Below are 15458 nucleotides of genomic sequence, written 5' to 3'. Positions count from 1 at the left end.
GCTATATATTTGATATAGCACCTGTTACCAAGCGCAGTTTTTGCTCTCTTGTAGAACAGCGGTCTCCAATCTGGGGGTCACAATAGCCCCAATGTTGTGTGATAAATCTAAGGGGTCATGAGAACATTTACAGCACAAAAAAAGCAGAAAAAAAGGATTTCTGCTATTTTCATATGAATTACTTGAGAATTTTACCTCTTTGTGCTTTTAAAAAGTATTCCAATAGTATAGTAAATAAAATAGTATTCAAAGGATTTTGAGGTTTATGCAGTAAATTACTTTATTATCAACAGAAAAATACAGTAAAATATTGTAAAAGTGTTAAAGAGTAGGACACTGTAACTTATGGGGCATTAAGGGAAAATTGTACGGCCTAATGCGCCAAATGTGCCCTCACCTCACTGTATTTTTGCATGCCAAATGGCCAATTCACAACTTGCTGACAGATGGGCTGCCGTGAAGACAAACAGCCAAGACCACTTCTCAAAACAGATGAAACAGATTTCAAACTGATTTTTGGTGGACTTTTACAGTGTGGATCTAAGAACAAAGCATTATGGTATTTACAAGTACTATGTTGTATTGTTTTGCTTATGCAATGAGGTCAATTTGTTTATTTTCAACTTTGTTTTCAGTCATATTGGAATTAAGACAACAATTTACACCTTCTTGTTTTCGTTCTTTTGTTTTGTTTTGTTTTGTTTTGTTTTGTTTTGTTTTGTTTTGTTTTGTTGTGTTTTAATCAGACTGGATAGTGGAGAGAGACAGCAGGAAACCTGGGTGAGAGATAAGGAGAAACCTGCAACAAAGGTCAGTAAAAGGACTCCCACTGTAAATATGAAGCTAATACACATACTTGTGTCTCACACCACTGATGCAGGACCCACCTTCTTGTTTTCTTTTCAGTAATAAACCAATATATATTAATTGAATACTGATCTAGGATTACATTTCCCTTGTCCATATGAAACTAATTATGTTTCCTTAAAAAGCTGCTTCTAGATCTTGCAGATGAGACTCTTTGTACCACAGGTGCAGATTAATCTGCTCAGCTAAACATCACAGCCAAGGTTGAAGATTGCCCTTTTTAAAGGCTGGTTTCTCTTCCCATTTCCTCTGCTTGGTCTTGAAATCAGTTATATTTTTGCAAACATCATTCTGTGTTGAGCCCTTCAAACTTTTTCGGGGCATGGTGCTTCAGTTAGGGAGCACTTTTGCCAGTATGTTCCCCTTGAAGACATTCTCAAAGCTCCCTTGAACCAGTCTTCTTTCAGACAACAATACAGTTCTGCCACGGAGTATGCACCAGGGAGCACAAATGAGTTGGAACATGTTAAAGATGGGAGAAACCACAAACGAAGTGGCCTTTTACAAAAATAAATAAATAGATAAATATTTGTTTATTTCTCTCTCTCTCTCTCAATACATGTAGTCTTGTACCAGGATTAATTTGAGGTGGCAAACCCTCCCCTATTGACCTCAGTACTTCTGAAATTCTTTCTACTGCCCATATAATGAGTAGTAATTCTGGTAAATATGAAGGAGGGCATACAGTTTACAGTAAGAAAAACTATTTCATTTCATATTAATGGTATACTCCCTAAAATGTATAAGGCCTGTAATATGTATCAGAAAGATTTATTTTAGCCTTATAGGATGGTGAAGGTCAACTTGCAGTATTACCCCCTACGCAAAATTGTTGCTCTTACGAGTAAAATTACCGGAGCAAGACGATTACAATGACTGTCACTTCTTAACTTTATTGAACTGAATTGAGTTCGGTGTTTGGTACTTTTAAAATCTGCCTTTGTCACCGTTAACCGGGCCCGTTCTCCGTTCTGCGCATGTCCTCTGCGGTCCACACACGAAACCAGGGGTTTGTGGAGCGAGAGCGAGCGAGAGAGAGAAAGAGAGAGAGAGAGAGAGAGAGAGGTAACCGGGGATCCATGGAGCATATCACAGCACTAGAGTTATCTATGTCTTCTTGTCCACGATGCACTTTAGAATTTCAATAAGATGCGTGTGTGTTTCCAGATAATCAGTTTCCTCTTCGCCTTAAACTTTTACTGCCAGCCGCTCCGAGCTCAGGGTAAGTCTGGGTCTATGATTTCATCTCTACAGCTGTAAGTCATATGTCCATACTGCTGTCTTTGTCTGTTTTCATGCATTGATTAACTTGGTGAAAAATAAAAGAACAGCGTATAACTCGCATAAGGGTATCTGTACTGTTGTACACGGTAGGTCGGGGCTAACTTGTTGATTCAGTGACAGCTGGCATCCTGTGTGGCCAAAAGATTACACTCCAGTGTATTGAAAATGTCACGCCAAACTCCATTCACAATTATTAAAATGTGACACTACCTTGCTTATTAGTGAACCTGGGCATACAGCAGACAAGTTATTAGGACGAGTTCTGAATAATAAAAGTTCTGTGGCAAATTCGGGCAAGGGAATGGTACAACAGCCAGCGCTATTTTCAATAAAACCAATACGTTTTAACTAGTTAAGAGCGCTAGCTACCGCCCACCACGGAGTATCTATGTGCGAAATGACTGTGGGAATAACGGGAAAAAACAATTGTAAAAGTTAAACTTTTATGTGTTTATTACACACCGAATTGAACACTGTATCCTTCACGTTCACAAAAAGGTTTTTAGTGGTGTATTTCTGGCATGGAACTTTGCCGAAAAGCAAAGCGGCGATATATGGAGTTAGTTCATTGTTGAGATGACTGTTAGCATGACGCTCAATCCTTCTCGAAGAACGCAGTGTATGGGGGTTAGCATCCTGTGTAGCGTTTTCTGAGAACAAGAAATTTTTTTGGATGAGCCTTTGAAGTTTTAGGACAACTATGTCGTATTTAATACAAACTTTACTCGCTGGATTCTTTCTTTGCTATATTTGTGTGAGGCGAGGCTATAAGTGTTTCGAAAGTAGATTGGGTCCGTTCTTCGTTCGAGATTACTGAGAAATAGCCGGGGATAGAGAGGAAACAGAGTTGACAGATGATCGGAAAGAACGACCGTTACCGCGATGGCAAACGCCATGGACAATTTGACGCCACCACTGGCAAATGTACGCCGCTTCTATGAATAATTCCCTAAAAATATTACGAATCAGTGGGAACCATTCTTCAATTCGGAACCCATCCAATACCCTCAAAAAACACATTTACTTCCATAAAATACCTCATGTTTTAACTGGTTCGTGAGTTATTCCCATATCATTCTCTTTCCAAAATACACTTTAGTATGCCCTTAAAAGCTTCGAACAGAAATTTATTTTAACTGAAACCAGGTATTGATAGGTGGATTGTCTATATGCCACGTGTGTAGCTTATGATTTAGTCCTAAATCATGTTTGATAAGCTTTCTCAGGTGAGAGAGAAAGGACACCAGTAAAGCTTCCGTCTGATTTGAATGAAGTCTGGTCAGTGAAAGAAAGCACAGAATGTAACCAAAATGTGTCTGAATGATTAGTGTATTAGTTTTTCAGGGTGCTAGTTAATTCACTGGGACTTGTTATGGCAGTAACACAAACACAGAGGTGTGTGTTGGTGCTGTAGAACAACAGTCCTTGAATTTGCTTTCACTTGTTAATTGGCTGAGTCAACATGGAGCTGCCACTTTGTAATTTGTTGCTACATTTTTAAGCCATTTGGCAAGGCATCTTCTCAACAGACCTTCAGCTGTTATCACGGTTTAATATTATTTTGGCTAATGCTTATCCTAGCTTCCCTTAGTGAGTGTTTTATCTAAGGGGGCTCCATGGGCAGGGTTATAAATTGGTCTAACATGCTCGTGGGTAGGTCTTTGATGTTTAGTCCACATGGGTGCAGGATGTGGATTTGCTCTGGCTAAATATCACTTTGTACAGTTTCCTGGCACATCTGCCTGGAACATGAAAGAAAACATAGTTCTTTGATCCTCATTTGGGGTGCACATTGTCTCCCAAAGGCTTGTGACAGTAATAAAGGTCTCAAAAAATTTGAAAAGGGTTATCGGTGTGATAAATGCCACCACGTGGAAAAGTGTTTTGCCCTTAGGAAGTTAGGGGTTCTTCTCCATCTTCTTGGCTCCACTTACTCTGTGAACAAATTTTTTACATTTTTTCACTCTTTTGAGTTTTGAATAACTTCTCTCCTTCATTTCTTTTATGTTGTGATTTGGTCATGGACCTAACCGTGAGAGAATGCATCTGGAACCAATTTGACTCCTCAAAGCATAAGGGAAAGAGGAGGGGGAGCAGGGAAGTGAACGGCAGCCCTTTCCTTTCTTTCGTTCTTTCTTTCTGTCCACTGTGAGCAGGCATGGGCTGGAGTCCAGCAAAAGTAATTACAGTTTTGTGAACACAAGATTAAAGTTGAATTTCTTGGCCATCCGTTAGTATAGTGATCGTTGAATTTACCATGAAATATAATGTTTTTCCAACCAGCACTCAAATGCTAGTGTTTTGTCAAGGCTAAATATAAAGAAAAAGAAATACACCCAGTGAATTTATAAAAGGATACACCTCTGTGGTTGACAGTTTACCATTTATATACATCAGGATGAATGAGAAATAAAGTTGAAGTAATACATATTCCTGAACAGAAACAGCATATGCTTGTGACAACTTTCTTTGATATTAGTGCTATTAAAAAAATAGGCTGTAATTCCCTTTATATTCTCAAAAACAGTCTTTAATTGTTTCAGAACAGTTTTGCTTTGACTAAGACCACTGTCCTGACTGTGTTCCCTGGAGACGCTGAGTTCAAAGCACTCTACTATCAAAGACAGCATCAGCAGTCTTGTCATAGTTGAGGTTTACATGGTAGTAAACAGCACAGACATTAGCAGAGCAACTGGAATGCTGTCAGAGTGCAGGTTTAACTGTAGATACACTGCATTAACTACAGTACACTATATCCAGGTGGGGTTATCATTAAGCACCAGCTACTACAGGTAATAGTGCTACTTTAAAGTCTACATGCACCTGCCACTAGTCTCTTAACTCTTTGAACCAACATGGATTTCATAGAGGCCAGGTTAATTAGTGTCAACTCATGTTGGTGGTAGCAGGTGTCCACACAGTACTTCTCTTTGTGACCACACAAATTGTGTTTTAGTTTCACTTTATTGCAGGTACCCTAGAAGAAATAAACATACTGAAGTTGAAATACATTTTCCTATTGCAAGTAAAATCAAATATTAAACACAGGGAAACTATTGAGCTTGTAACAACAATTAATCATTTTATCATCCAATATGTGTGTGTATATATGTATGTATGTATCTCTCTCTATATATATGTGTGTGTATATATATATATATATATATATATATGTATACATGTGTATGTATATATATATGTATGTATACATGTGTATATATATGTATATGTATACATATATTATACACACAGACCTTTTTATAGATAATCCCTCATTTTCAGAGGCTCAAAACTAACTGGACAATTTCACGACGTGGCCTATTCCCTTGTTATTTCATGACAAATTAAGCAGGCAAAAGGTCTGGAATGGATTTCACGTGTTGAATTTGCATTTCGTAGCTGGTCATGAAACGCTTAATGCGTGGTCAAAAGAGGTGTCGATGTAATGAAGGAGGCCATCATTAGATTAGAAAAACAAAACAAACTTATCGGACAGATGACAGAAACTTTAGGAGTGGCCAAATCAACAATTTGGTACATTCTTGAGAAGAAGGAATGCAATTGTGAGCTCAGCAACACCGCAAGGCCTGGCAGACCACGGAAGACAACTAAAATGGATGATCGCAGAATTCTTTCCAAGGTTAAGATAAACCCCTTCACAACATCTAGGTCAAGAACACTCTCGAGGAGGTAGGTGTATCATTGTCAAAGTCTGCAACCAAGAGACACCTTCATGCATGTAAATACCGAGGGTTTACCACAAGTGCAAACCACTGGTAAAAAACTCAAGAACAGAAAGGGCAGATTAAACTTTGCCAGAAAACATCTATAAAAGCCTGCCCAGTTCTGGAACAAGATTCTTTGGACAGATGAAACCAAGATTAACTTGTACCAGAATGATTGGATGAGAAGAGTATGGCGAAGGAAAGAAACGGCTCATGAGCCAAAGCATACCACATCATCTGTCAAACACAGTGGAGGCAGTGTTATGGCATGGGCATGAATGGCTGCCAATGGAACTAGGTCACTGATGTTTATTGATGATGTGACCGCTGATAGAAGTAGCAGGTTGAATTTTTAAGTGTACAGGGATATACTATTTGCACGGATCCAGCCAAATGCAGCAAAACTGTTTGGATGTTGCTTCACAGTACAGATGGATACTGGAAAAGAAACACAAGAGCTTCTCAAGGCAAAGAAATTTAATATTCATCAATGGCCAAGTCAGTCACCTAACCTCAACCCAACTGAGCACGCTTTTCACTTACTGAAGACAAAACTGAGGGCAGAAAGACCCACAAACAAGCAGTAACTGAAAGCGGTTGCAGTCAAGGCCTGGCAAAGCGTCTCAAGGGAGGAAACTCAGCTTTTGGTGATGTCCATGGGTTCCATACTCCAGGCAATTGTTTAAACCATCACTGAGTGCTTACAACCTCCACTAACCAATTTGCGTGCATCCAGCAGACATAGGTGAGCGAATGTGAGTCTAATATTCAATCCCTTTAAGTACTGTTGTTGGTCTCTACCAACTCCTAAGAAAAATACTGTATCTGGCTTGTATAAGCTAACTACTCCACTATGTTCAACAGGTAGTCTCTCTAGCTGTTTCTGTCTGTTATTTGGTACTGAGCAGGTAGTTCACAGTGGGTGTATCAGAGCTTTTCCACTGAAAACAGCTGCCGGCTGCTGCTGGAAACAAGGTTGATGAAAGCACTGACTGAACCTAGACAGTTAATGTTCATCTTTAAAACCAAAACAATGATCTAAAAGATGCTAAAAAGCTCCACAAAGTTGCAGAAAATCAATAATGTAGAAAAGTTTTGACCTATTTCAAGAAGTATTAAAATGAAATTATGTCATGGCAGTTATTACAAAGGTAACCTTTTATTTGTAGAAAATAAAACTATAATAAGGGAAAAGAGAGACAGGAGATCCTACAAGATTTGACATTCAGCAGGTATTCAGCCATCTTGATAGTTCCTGTATTTTGTGATGTAACAACTTCAACTCAAACTTTCACTGCTGTACACACAGTAAAATTGAATCTCAAACTGGATGCTTCATTAAGATTTCCAAAATTCAAAAAAAAAATTTGACCCTGAGATGTTTCCATGTACATTTGGTTGGTGCTCAGGAACCTACAGGTACACATGAACAGTGACTTTATGAATCAAGTCAAGGTAACATTTGAATTGCTCCAAAACAAGATTGTGAAAGCATACTGACCGTGGGTGTGCTTACTTGCATAGACTGACAGCCATGGCATTTGAGTTGAGCAGTTGAAGGTGAAAGTTTTCGAAAAAGGAGGAGGTTTACTCGCAAACAGGTTGGGCATAGATGAGAGGGGTCAGAATGCAGCATTGGGGCATAGCGGGGTTGAGTATCCTTGAAGGCCACGGTCTAAACAGGTAATGAGTGGGCATCCTACACTAACTAAAATAAGCATTTCTGTGCCCAGAACTGACCAGTCGAGTTGCAGATCAAATTGAGGCTTTGTGATATTGGTAGAATATGTTCTTGCCATACTTCAGATTGCTGATTAATGCCATGTATATGTCCAGTTCTTGATGGCGTTCAGGAAAACCGGAGCAGATAACATTGTGATAGACTGCAAATGCCACCAGAAAAACCCCTATTGATAAATCTTTGGATAATCTGGCATTGGCAGATATGAAGACGCCCACGATATGTTAGATGATGTGATGTTTTGATTATTTAATGATGAAGGCAGAATAATGCTAATCAGATTAATATCCTTGACCTATAGGATTTTTTGTCTCAGCCTAGAGGATATATTAGCGTCAGAAGAAATGTATGGCCTACTTGTGGAGGTTGCAGGAATGGCACTGGCAAGATTATACATGGGAAGTGCTTGGCTGTAATGCATGGTTGAGGTGGCGGGAAGATGTGGTGCCATTAAAGATCCGTGGGTTTGATTTGACAAGGAACGCGAGGGATTTTCTAGTGCATGCAGGCATATATCCATTTTGGATATCGTGTTGGTGAACTGGGGGATTGCTGAAAGGAAAACTAACTGGTCAGATGGTAGATTGGAGGTTTAACTTTTTGCACTTGGCAGGTTGAGGAAGTGGACATGACTTTTTTGCGCCCTTATGGCCTTGGTTTGGAGATGGTGCTGGGGTGTGATCATCCTCGACAGGGGCTGCCTTCCTCAGAAAACCTGAAGCCATGGCTTTAAGCTGGGACAGATCCGGGCCGGGTGCTGGATTCAGACCATTTTTGGCTAAAATGCTGATGAGCTGGGCTCGCTCGGATTGTTGGAGGTGATTGTCTGGGATGTGGATTGCTAAATGGTGATGTGTGAACAGCAGGCATTAAACGAAATGGCAGAATGGCTAAAAGTTCAGCATGATCTGCTAGGCCCTCATCAGAATCAGACATTCTGGAGCAAGATCTGTTATTAAAATGGGATAATTCGTGACAGAATTGGTGAAGTTGTGAGTAGCATAGATGGCAATGACAATAGAGAGAGACTATAGTTAAGGGGTTTAAATATTCTTCCACTAAGATGATCATTCAATGACAGGAAAGAACACGCACAGAACCCTGTGAAATCATTGGATAATAGTGGAAGACATGTTTCAGTGTGATGACAAGATAAGGCTGGCTGACAGTTGTCTTCCTGCTAGAACTTGCTAAGAGCTTAATTTGGTTGCAGCGAGACTTGGAGAGTCCAATGGGGACAGTAAAAAAAAGTTAAATAGTGGTAATGGCATTGTCAATAAATTCCAAAAATCCCATATCAAATGACGTGGAATTCTGATAGTCCTATCCAAAAGGAATATCAAGGCCATCATGATTGAAGCAAGAACATGTGAAGAAGTGCCTGTTTGCTTTATGGTGCATTATTACTGCTTTTAGTACCTAATAATTAATTGTTTATATATTTAAATTGTGATTTGAGACAGAGATTTTAATTGCAAGAGCCACAATTTAACTATAATTTGCACAATTAACAGTGTCTCAACAAGCTTTAGAAGGTTAAGTTGAAGCCAGTAACTTTTGAGGGATATAATGTTTTTGTCATACAAAAACTAAGTGCAACTAAGTTGCTGTTATCAATAACTACAGTGTAACATCACTTAAATGTCATGATTATATTGGAATTCTTTTGAGTAATATTAAGGATGCCACTAATGTATTATCGTAGTTGCCATTTTTTCCATTATAGCTACAACATGCAAATTCTAGAAACCAAGCCAGGCAAACCACCCTGCTAATCCCATCCCACCCCTCTCGCTCCCTGGTCCATTACGCTACGCCCAGCCCTACACCTACGTCATGTACGCTATCTCTGTTAATGCGGGAATCTGCCAGCCTGTGAGTCCCCTTACCATACTATGGCCTTCTCTTATTGGTTAGAGGGGCAAGGCTTGCTCAAAAACTTAAGAATGAATATCTCTGCACTGCTGCCAGCCTGTTCAATGAGTCTGCGTCACAGCCTCTCCACATTAAGATATGTTTTGTAGCATATTTCAACTAAAATATATTAGAACATACTGTAGCTTTAAAAAATAGCCACGGTCATTTATGAGTTAACTTTTTCTGACTGACTGATTTGAACCCTGGGTTGACTTTGACAAGAAGCAACTGCTTGGGGGCCTTGATAATTTATAGAAATACAAGACACCACAAAATGTAAAAAAGTAAAGATGTTGAATACTCTCTCAAATGTTGGCCTTTAGCTATTTATTGTATTAGAAATAAATAAAGGGCTATTCCAGGATAGTTACATTTTCTGCTCATTTCCTGAAGGTCTTCTGTTGCTCTTATAGTGTTATGACATACCATAGTTTGTGTATTTAACTCAGCGTATTCTTTTTCACAATTAAAAAATATGAAATAAATCCTTTCCCATGTGCTCTTCTAGTAGAAGTGAAATTAAGCTGTGTGTTTTGTGTACAATCAAACTTTATTTTCCAATTAATTGAAATGGACTACAACTGGCTATGTGTTAGCTTGACTGGATTGTGACTAAGTGAAGACAGATACTAACATAAAAGAGAATGTAGTCTGTCAGTTGATTATTTGGTTTTGAGGAAGGAGACATGGAAATCAAAGGTAACAGGAAAACAACACAGGGAAACTTTTTCTAACATTTTCAGTGTTTCTATAATATAAATCTGCAGGACAGCTGTGTGTTTGTTCATAGAAATTATTGAATGTTAACAGTTGGGAGCAGGTGTTGTACATTTTAGATGCTCTAGTTATTGTGGTGTTTTTACAAGATGTACTGCAGTTGAAAATTAGTCAGCTGGTTAACAGTGGCAAATTTACAGAAATGTTGATTAATGTTAGCTGTCCTTAATGGTAAAGGAGAACAGAAACAAAAGGACAGAAACATTAGAGAAAAGTTTGTGGGACTGTACAGCTTTTCAAACCATTAACTGCAACAATTTGGAAACATGTCAGTCTACTGCCTGTATGGGAATTATGAAATGAAAGTATAACTTAGCCACCACTAGGTTCTGGAGTCAGCGTGCTCTGCTGTACTGTTAGTAAGTCTCCAACAGCCTCTTTGTTAATAGCAGGGAATACCTGTAAAAAAAAAAACATAGTATCCAAAACTCTGTATGGATGCAGTTCTTTCTTGAAATGAAGTGTATTATTAACTGAGTTAGTATCTCATCGGATGAGACTTGGCTTAAAGTTCTTTAAAGGATGCGCTTTGGCTGGCTCGTTTTGTAGAACTGGAGCTCAGAGGTCCACTATGCTGTAATAAGTCTCTGAGTGATGGTGACAATCTGTTAACAAAAAGTTTTATTTTTGTCTTGAGATGTTGGTTTTTATGTTATAAAATCCAAAATGTGCCCAAATGCTTGCCTTCATTAAAAGTTTACTTAATATCTACTTTACTATCTACTTTAATGGATGTTCATTTCTACTGTCATCATCGGGAGTTAACACTGCTCTCGTTACACAGGCATTTTCACTCTGTAAAATAGTAAGAAGAAACCGTGACCTTATTAACAATGTACAAAAACCGACTTTTGGAATCTGTGAATTGATTCAGAATCATAGAAGATAAGAATTGCGATTTAAAAGTTAATTGATATTTTCCTTCTTCCCATAGAGCTTGACGTTAAATCTGGTTGAGGACATCCCTGCTATCACGTTAAATTTATGGTGAAGATCATTAATTTATTATTCATTTATTATTATATCTTTACTTTTACTGAATTAATACATGCTTGAGGAGATATACCTGCATACATTGAGGAAATTGAGAATTGAGCCTTACTGTGAGCCTTTGATCATATTCAGGATATGATATTCACATGAAACATAATAAATTAGTTAGTCATCCCCCTTTATGATTTATTTAATGATATGCAAAGTGTCAAGTGTGTAGTGCTGTTTGAGCAGTGGATTTATTGATAAATGATACGTGTACACTGGGTACCGACGTGACAGTTTTATTGGGATTAGGTGTCTGAAATTGATTACAAAAATTCCTTCTTTCTCTTTGGCACCCATCCAGTGGGCAAATGTAGCAGAAACATTGAACGGTTTTCCTATTGGTAAATCCCTTCTCTTTGCCTCCCTCCTTTCCCCATCTCACTCTCTGTTCTACTGCCGTTTGCCAAACTCTAGATGTCCACATGCATCTAATTTCCCATTACACACAAAGAATACAGTAGGTGAGGTCTGCCTCCTCCTTTGATTCTGCTAATTGAATATGAAATGAGGGGGCAGGACATTGTCTACCATCTGGAGGTCTGGGTCTGTGTGTGTGTGTGTGTGTGTGTGTTGGACATCTGGTCTTTCTCTGATAGGATTCAGGTGTTCCAGAGGTTTTTGTGGCTGTGTGGCTGGTGTGTGTTACTGTATATTGCTCAGTGCACACCTGGTTAGCATGTGCCTGGACTGGTCGCTCTTCTATGCATAACCATATATCCATACACACATTTCCAAAAAACATATCAGAAAGTGCAATTACAGTACATTATTATACAGAACCTGTAATTTATATGGTTAAACAATTAAAAAGGACCCAATTTGAAGAAAGGCAACAGACAACACACTTGACAGATAAACAACAGTTAGCACTGTGTTGTGAGGCAAAGCCCTACATCCTGTGAGCTTGCAAATTTGCATGTCTGATTGTCCCAAAACAAAAGTGAAAATCCATCAATAAACAATATGCCATTCAAATCTATGCTGCAGTCTCTGAGAGGGCAAAAGCCAAATTTTGTGGAAATGACAGATGTAAAGGCATGGTTTATGAGGACTGTAAACTCTGCACTAAACATCAGCTTAGCTGGATGAACTAGGTAATAATCACAGTACAAGCTTTTGCCATCTTTCAACATATAAGCATGGTGCACAAATCTTAATCAATTTGGAAAACATGGGAGACTACAGACATAACGAAACATTTAACTGATTTTTGAATATTCTAATTCTCAGAATGTACACACCAGACGATTGAGTTAAGACGCAGGACCACACACTTGGTGTTTATACTTAACACTTTCAGAGTGGCAATTCCAGGGACTACTAGCTAACTTAAGCTCCTTTTTGGTATATGTTATGTTGTATCTTTGTAACTCTGTATTGAAAAGTTGTAAATTCAGCCAACTGTTGACATGGCACATGGCTAGTGACCAAAGTCACAGACCGCTTATTGTCACACAATAGATCATAAGAGAACAGTGCTTTACCTTCTCAGTTCTTGTCAACAAAGTCATACCAAGGGTATGTAAAGATAGTGACTGTTTGCGTGCAGTCTCCCACCAAAATTCAACTGGTTGTGAGATTCCCAAACTTCCCCACCCTTACTTAATTAGCAAAGTGATGTGCTGATGTAACACTGGACAATAAACATACACACACACACACACACACACACACACACACACACACACACACACACATACACACACACACACACACACATCGTTCTTTTACTATATTCGTTGTGACCCGTCATTGACATAATGCATTCCCTAGCCCCTTACCCTAACCGTAACCATCTGATAAGACCCTCGGTCCTGTTAAAGCCATATTTTTACCATCACAGGAGCGTATTTTAACAGAGCAAGATGTAGGCCTGTACTGCTCCTCTCTCTGAAATCTGTTCATCATGTCCCTCTCACAGATGTCAGTCTGAGGCGTTTTGCAGATGATGTTAGTTCTGTATCAGAAGTAAGTAAATGAAGTAATGAAGTAAGTTTTTCATTGTCTCACATGTCAGTGAATCTTACCAAAAACCAAACATTTACTCAGTTTACTGTTTTCCTCTCCGAATTTCATTCTTTCCAATGTGAAACTCCTCAGAAAAGGCATTTGGACCATTATGGGCTGCAAAAGTCCAAGTTGATACCCTGGGTGAAGAAACAAATTATATAGGCTTGTTTATCTGCTTATTTTCTTTACATGATGAATAAAATGCATAGGGAAAAATTTTTACATTTTTCTGAATCTTCCCCTTGTTCTCTACAACTATCAAAACGCTCTGTTGATTCTTTAATGCTCAACTCTGTATGGCAGATCTCAATTAATCCATGCACAGGAAGTGACCTTTGACCTCCATCCATTAAACTCCCCCCAGAGAGTCTGCAGCGGCTCTGAAGAATGCAGGAAGGAGAGTGGTAGCATACAAAAGGCTTCTCCGCTCTGTGTATGTGTGGCTGTGTACTCCTGCAAACACTCTCACTGACATCTTATTTTTGTCATAATAATGCTCTTTTTTGTCATGTGCATGGTTGTTAGACATTAAAACTTACACATTTGCTATCAGTTCTGTGCTGCTATTCAGTTTCATTATTCTTTCAAGTCTGTACAAACCAAAGCTGTCATATACAAAGTTACTTATATGGTAAGAGATGGGGATACATATGGCCAAATGGGTATTGTTTCAGGACAAACTTTCAAAAATGCAAATCTAACATTTAAAACAAAAATGTCCTGTCACCGTGACATCCCTGGACTCAACTGACTCCCATAAAAGTAAGCCTCATTTTTTTTTTTTGTCACGAGTTAGAAATAGCAGTGTCTTTGAATTTTGTAGAATCTGGTATTTTTATAAAAAGAAGTTGAGTACTGAGGGACAGCTTATGCTGGCAGATAGATTCCCTCAGGTGTACTAAATTCATCACAGCAGCATTTTAAAATTTTATGGATTTTACCTGTAAGAAGTAAGGAGATCTGTAACTACTCACCCTCTGCTATTTCAAAAGCCTAAAAAGACAATTTGCTAATTTGCTAAAAACACAAAACCCTATAATAGTTATATTTTATACCTGCATTTTTGCCTGTGTTGCTTCAACTCACTCACACTTTACATGTATATATATGTGTGTATATATATATATATATATATGTATGTATACATATATATATATATATTTAAGAACATGTACCATGTTAGAACAATATAACCTAAAAGGATAAAATAAAAAACCTCAAAAGAACCGGTTATATGTATACAGTTTGATTTCTTTAAACTCTACTCACAACAAATTAGCAATTCATTCTATCAGTCATTGTATGATGCACTTTGCAGCACCAAGCAAAGATAACATCATGTCTATTCATGCATCTGACAGAATAGAAGTGCTTCTATTTTAATCAATCCAGCTGTTTACACAGGCTGTGTAATTTCTTTAGTTATATGTGTGTAATTAGAGTGATTGAGTGTTGAGCTCTGAGCGCTGCCAAAACGTGGATGACCTGAATTTGCTCCTGCTCTGCTAATGTGCTGATCATACTGCGACCCCTATGTAGATGGTTTGATGTAACTGTACCTTAACCTTTACTTTAACAATAATAGATAGTAAGTAGAAATGATAATCACTGTGAAGGATCAGCCTACTTTTTGGAAGTTTTAAGTTTCTGCAAGTTGTTTTAAATCATGTAGAGAAATGATTGTAAACCAACAGCTGCCTGGAAAAAAGGAAAACACACACAAAAAAAATGTAACAACATGAAACACTGCACCATGCTCTGGAAAAGTCACTGACAGTGGTGTAAAATATATGCAGTTTGTAAACCGTAGTGCTCCATTTAGATGAGTGACCACTCAGATTCATTAGTTCATTATTATGTCAGTGTGGTTGAGAGAGATAAAGCACAGTATTTGACACATTTGTTGTGGTTAGAGGCTCTTGCCAATGTCTGTTGATTGAGAAACATTTCTTCTATGATTAATATGCAGCAATTTATGTCCTACTGTCCTTTTCATGGACTGCCATGCCATGCAGCCCATTTATAGTGCTTTCTGAAACCTGCAAATATCCTGAGAGAGAGTGCCAAGTCACATAGTTATGTTCACTCATACATAC

General features: G+C 38.3%; 1 protein-coding gene across 1 annotated transcript in view; it reads left to right on the top strand.

The window, feature by feature from the left end:
- Nucleotides 1–1888: 1888 nt before the first annotated feature.
- Nucleotides 1889–15458, top strand: part of reck (reversion-inducing-cysteine-rich protein with kazal motifs) — a 98719-nt gene continuing 85149 nt past the window's right edge. Inside the window, exon 1 of the mRNA XM_040126884.1 lies at nucleotides 1889–2089. Within this exon, the coding sequence (XP_039982818.1) occupies nucleotides 2017–2089 (73 nt within the window). The 5' untranslated portion in view covers nucleotides 1889–2016. The remainder of the gene's footprint in view (nucleotides 2090–15458) is intronic.

This window comes from Xiphias gladius, chromosome 5, assembly GCF_016859285.1.
Source record: "Xiphias gladius isolate SHS-SW01 ecotype Sanya breed wild chromosome 5, ASM1685928v1, whole genome shotgun sequence".
In the NCBI taxonomy this organism is placed as follows: domain Eukaryota; kingdom Metazoa; phylum Chordata; class Actinopteri; order Istiophoriformes; family Xiphiidae; genus Xiphias; species Xiphias gladius.
Note: the sequence above shows the minus strand (reverse complement) of the source record. Positions and strands in the feature narration are given on the sequence as shown.